Source organism: Seriola lalandi, unplaced genomic scaffold (assembly GCF_002814215.2).
Source record: "Seriola lalandi dorsalis isolate HSWRI2012SDOR001 ecotype SW California unplaced genomic scaffold, Sedor1 jcf7180002054810, whole genome shotgun sequence".
In the NCBI taxonomy this organism is placed as follows: domain Eukaryota; kingdom Metazoa; phylum Chordata; class Actinopteri; order Carangiformes; family Carangidae; genus Seriola; species Seriola lalandi.
Window position 1 is genome coordinate 9,290 of NW_019525363.1, and position 4,836 is coordinate 14,125.

General features: G+C 49.1%; 1 protein-coding gene across 1 annotated transcript in view; it reads left to right on the plus strand.

The window, feature by feature from the left end:
- Positions 1-4,588, plus strand: part of LOC111669691 (nucleus accumbens-associated protein 2-like) — a 12,111-nt gene extending 7,523 nt beyond the window's left edge. The window contains exons 5-8 of the mRNA XM_023426103.2: positions 1,843-2,019; positions 2,203-2,308; positions 3,304-3,401; positions 3,539-4,588. Coding sequence (XP_023281871.1) covers positions 1,843-2,019; positions 2,203-2,308; positions 3,304-3,401; positions 3,539-4,188 — 1,031 coding nt within the window. The 3' untranslated portion in view covers positions 4,189-4,588. The remainder of the gene's footprint in view (positions 1-1,842; positions 2,020-2,202; positions 2,309-3,303; positions 3,402-3,538) is intronic.
- Positions 4,589-4,836: the final 248 nt, after the last annotated feature.

Consider the following 4,836-nt stretch of genomic DNA (forward strand, 5'->3'; position numbering starts at 1 on the left):
ATCACCACGGTCACATGACTTCAACACGAAGGTCACGTGACTTCAACACCACGGTCACGTGACTTCATCACCACGGTCACATGACTTCAACACGGTCACATGACTTCATCACCAGGGTCACATGACTTCATCACCACGGTCACATGACTTCAACACGGTCACATGACTTCATCACCACGGTCACATGACTTCAACACGAAGGTCACGTGACTTCAACACCACGGTCACATGACTTCATCACCAGGGTCACGTGACTTCATCACCACGGTCACATGACTTCATCACCACGGTCACATGACTTCAACACAGTCACATGACTTCATCACCAGGGTCACATGACTTCATCGCCACGGTCACATGACTTCATCACCAGGGTCACATGACTTCACCATGATCACATGACTTCATCACCAGGGTCACATGACTTCATCACCAGGGTCACATGACTTCATCACCACGGTCACATGACTTCATCACCATGGTCACATGACTTCAACACCACGGTCACATGACTTCATCACCACGGTCACATGACTTCAACACGAAGGTCACGTGACTTCAACACCACGGTCACATGACTTCATCACCACGGTCACGTGACTTCAACACCACGGTCACATGACTTCAACACCACGGTCACATGACTTAATCACCAGGGTCACGTGACTTCAACACCAGGGTCACATGACTTCACCACGGTCACATGACTTCATCACCAGGGTCACGTGACTTAATCACCAGGGTCACATGACTTCATCACCAGGGTCACATGACTTCATCACCAGGGTCACGTGACTTAATCACCAGGGTCACGTGACTTCAACACCAGGGTCACATGACTTCACCACGGTCACATGACTTCATCACCACGGTCACGTGACTTCATCACCACGGTCACATGACTTCATCACCACGGTCACATGACTTCATCACCACGGTCACATGACTTCATCACCAGGGTCACATGACTTCATCACCACGGTCACATGACTTCATCACCACGGTCACATGACTTCATCACCAGGGTCACATGACTTCATCACCAGGGTCACATGACTTCAGTGTCTCCATCACTAAACTTCAGCTTGTAGTTTGATTCAGCTCTGACTCGTCTACTGAAGCTTTTCCTCTGACACAGTTAGAGACAGTTTGTAGAAACTTAATGAGGCTGTAAAGGTGGACCGGTGAGTTAATGAGGCTGTAAAGGTGGACCGGTGAGTTAATGAGGCTGTAAAGGTGGACAGGTGAGTTAATGAGGCTGTAAAGGTGGACAGGTGAGTATAGTGTCTCATTTAGACACTAGTTAGCAGCTGAGACGTAAAAGACTAAAGAATCAGGACTGGAATATTTACTGACTGATTTTATGTTAGAGAATAAAACGTTTTGCATGTCATACACTTCTAATCCCCCGTGATCTCACGTGATCTCACGTGATCTCATGTGATCTCACTGTGAAGCAGATATAAACAAAATGGAGACTGTGATTCAACAACTTCTTGAAACATTAGTGAAAGTTTTGCAGTGAGAAAAAACTAAAACAGAGGGTTAAAAGTCTGGATGAGAAACAGGTTGTCGATTCTTCAGCAAGATTTTTAGAGTCAGTTTTAACATCTGTCAACACTCGTATGCTAGCTAATGTTAGCCTCAAGGTGGTGCTTGGCAACACCATCAGTTACTCCAATCATTTTAACTCCTACGGCAACGTTGAGTCCTTGAAGCAGTTCAGGAGGTTTAGGACTGGATCTGTGAATCTTTTCCAAATCATCTTCGGTCAGTCTGCCTCCAGGTTTTGCTGACCCCCCCTCCCCTCCCCTCTTTTCCCCCTGTTTCTCTTTGGTCCAGTCCAAGAGAAGATGGAAATGCTGCCTCTCCCATTGGCTAACGAGCGTCGGCCCTGCGTGCTGGTTGGTCGAGACAACATGGCTCTACCTGCCAGTCTGATCAGTCAGATCGGGTATCGCTGCCACCCGTCGCTCTACACTGAGGGCGACCCGGGAGAGAAGGTGGAACTGGTGGCAGGTAGGACACTCAGAGAAAAAGGACAGTGAGAAAGTTACATCAGGTACAAGATGTGTTGTCATGGTAACAGGTTTGTTAGGAAGGTCATTAAACACAATCCAGCTGAAGAGTTGAGTTATCATGTCATGTATTGACGTGTGTGTGTGTGTGTGTGTGTGTGTGTGTGTGTGTGTGTGTGCTCAGGTTCAGGTGTGTTCATGACACGAGGTCAGCTGATGAACTGTCACCTGTGTGCTGGAGTCAAACACAAGGTGCTGCTCAGGAGACTGCTGGCAACGTTTTTCGACAGGTGAGCGGAGACTTTCATCAACAGAAACAAATGAAGGAGGTGGTTAGCCTAGCTTGAAGTTATGGAGGATTGAGGGCGTGGCCTCTTTGACTGACAGGTCAGGGCCCTCACTGTTAGCTAGCTGCTCAGCATCACATCAGCTGATTCAAGTCACTGAACGTAGCAGGTATCAGTGTCAGCACTTACCATACCTGGCATGTTAGCTTAGCTTGTTAACTAGCTAATTAGCCAGCAAATGAATTAACTTTGGGTTACCATTTGAGCAAGATGCCCAAACACCTAGCTGTGCTAATGATGCTAACAGGAGCGCATGCTCGCCACAGCTATTAAACCTATTGAACTGAAGTCTCAGGTCCTCACACGCCCCTCCTCTTTGATCATATTTGGATTAGCTGGGAGTAAGGGGGTGGAGTCAGACACTGCCAAGATGGCGACAGTGGAGCAGCTCACTCAGAGACCTGTGGGTGACATCACAGAGGCGACATCCATCTTTATTTACAGTCTGTGTCAGATGTTTCATGGTTCTACATTATAGTAAATTGTTTATAAATTGATTATATTTGGATTTTGGACAAAACAAGACATGTAAAGACTTCATAGACTTTTATTGATCAAACGATTAATTGATTAATGGAGGAAAAAATCAGGAGATGAATCAATCATAATAATGGTTTGTTGAGATATTGTTAATGTTAAAATGTCAAACATGTTTCATAATGAACAAAAAGGAGACAACAACATCGATGGTGTGTCACGCCCAGATTCTCTGACATCATTGGACGTCACGTGACATCTGATGATGTCACGTGACATCGAGCTGTGTGAAGTATTCCAGAAGCTTCTGACAGTCAGCACCTTCCCTCAGGATCCAGCTGCTGCTTTACATAACTGCTCTGTCACATTGTCTCAGAGAGAGAGAGAGAGAGAGAGAGAGAGAGAGAGAGGTAATCTACAGCTTGGTATAGGTGCTGATTGGGTTGTTATGGTATCCATAGAAACACTCTGGCCAATAGCTGTGGGACAGGGATCCGCTCCTCCACCAATGATCCGAGCCGAAAGCCCCTGGACAACCGAGTGTTAAATACTGTCAAACGTAAGACACACACACACACACACACACACACACACACACACACAGTCTGACTCATTCATGTCTTTCTACTGTATTTTGGAACTCCTGAGACATTTCTTCCTCCCCTTGTTGTCCTCACCTCTCTCACCCCCCCCCAGTTTACTGTCAGAACTTTGCTCCTAACTTTAAGGAGAGTGAGATGAACGTCATCGCTGCTGACATGTGCACTAACGCTCGCAGAGTCCGGAAACGTTGGCTCCCAAAGATCCAGTCGCTCCTCCCTGACGGCCTGCCGGCCTCCGCCTCCTCCCATCCCCGCAAGGCTAAGAGGGGAGGAGGAGGAGTAGGAGGAGGAGGAGGAGGAGGAGGAGAAGTGGCGGTGCCCCCCAGTGGCAGCCCCTTTGAGCTGGACCTGCGGCAGCTCAGCGCCTCCTACCTCGGCCTGGAGGCTCCACTGTACGCTGAGCGGCGGGAGAGGGAGGCGGCAGGGGAGAGGGAGAGGGAGAAGGAGGCGCCGGCCACTCTCCTGCCTCACCTGCAGTTCGCCGGGTCACGTGGGGGAGGAGGGGGAGGGGGAGGTGCAGGGCAGGTGGAGGAGGGGATGATGGGAGGCGAGGCTGACGGGGGAGGGAGGCTACAGACTGAACCACCCTCAGAACTCCCCCTCTCCCTTTCCTCCTCCTCCTCCTCGGCTTCCTCCTCCTCTTCCTCACACCCCTCCCCCCAGCCTGCAGAGCCCGCCCCTCCTCACAGAGGATTGGCCGACACAGAAGAGAGGGGAGCGGAGCCTCTGGAAGACAGCCAATAAGCTTTCTATCGCATCTGCCTACCTGTATGTAAATAACACAATAGCTACCTGTCCCCACCTGTCTGTCTGTCCTCCTGTCTGTCTGTCTCTACCTGTCTCTGTTCCCCTACCTCACTACCTGTCTACCTCTCTACCCCCTGTCTGTCTGTCCTCCTGTTTGTTCTCCTGTCTATCTGTCTGTCTGTCCTCCTGTCTGTCTGTCTGTCTGTCTGTCTGTCCTCCTGTCTGTCTGTCTGTCTGTCTGTCTGTCTGTCTGTCTGCTCGGCTCTGCTGCATGTTAACAGCCTCCTGCAGTCCAGCACACAGGCCATAGCAACAGGACTGATGATGATGATGATGATGATGATGATGATGATTATATTCACTCTGACAATGACAATAAAGCTTCTTGATAATCTGATCCTGTGTCTGTTACAGATGTTACAGATGTTCATGGTCACAGAGGAAGTTTCCTCTGGCGCCTCCTTCAGGACAGACTGTACGTGTATGTTCAGTCTGTGTGTGTGTGTGTGTGTTCAGTGTGTGTGTGTGTGTGTGTTCACAGTGTGTGTGTTCAGTGTGTGTGTGTATGTTCAGTGTGTGTGTGTGTGTGTTTGTGTGTTCAGTGTGTGTGTATGTTCAGTGTGTGTGTGTGTGTGTGTTCAGTGT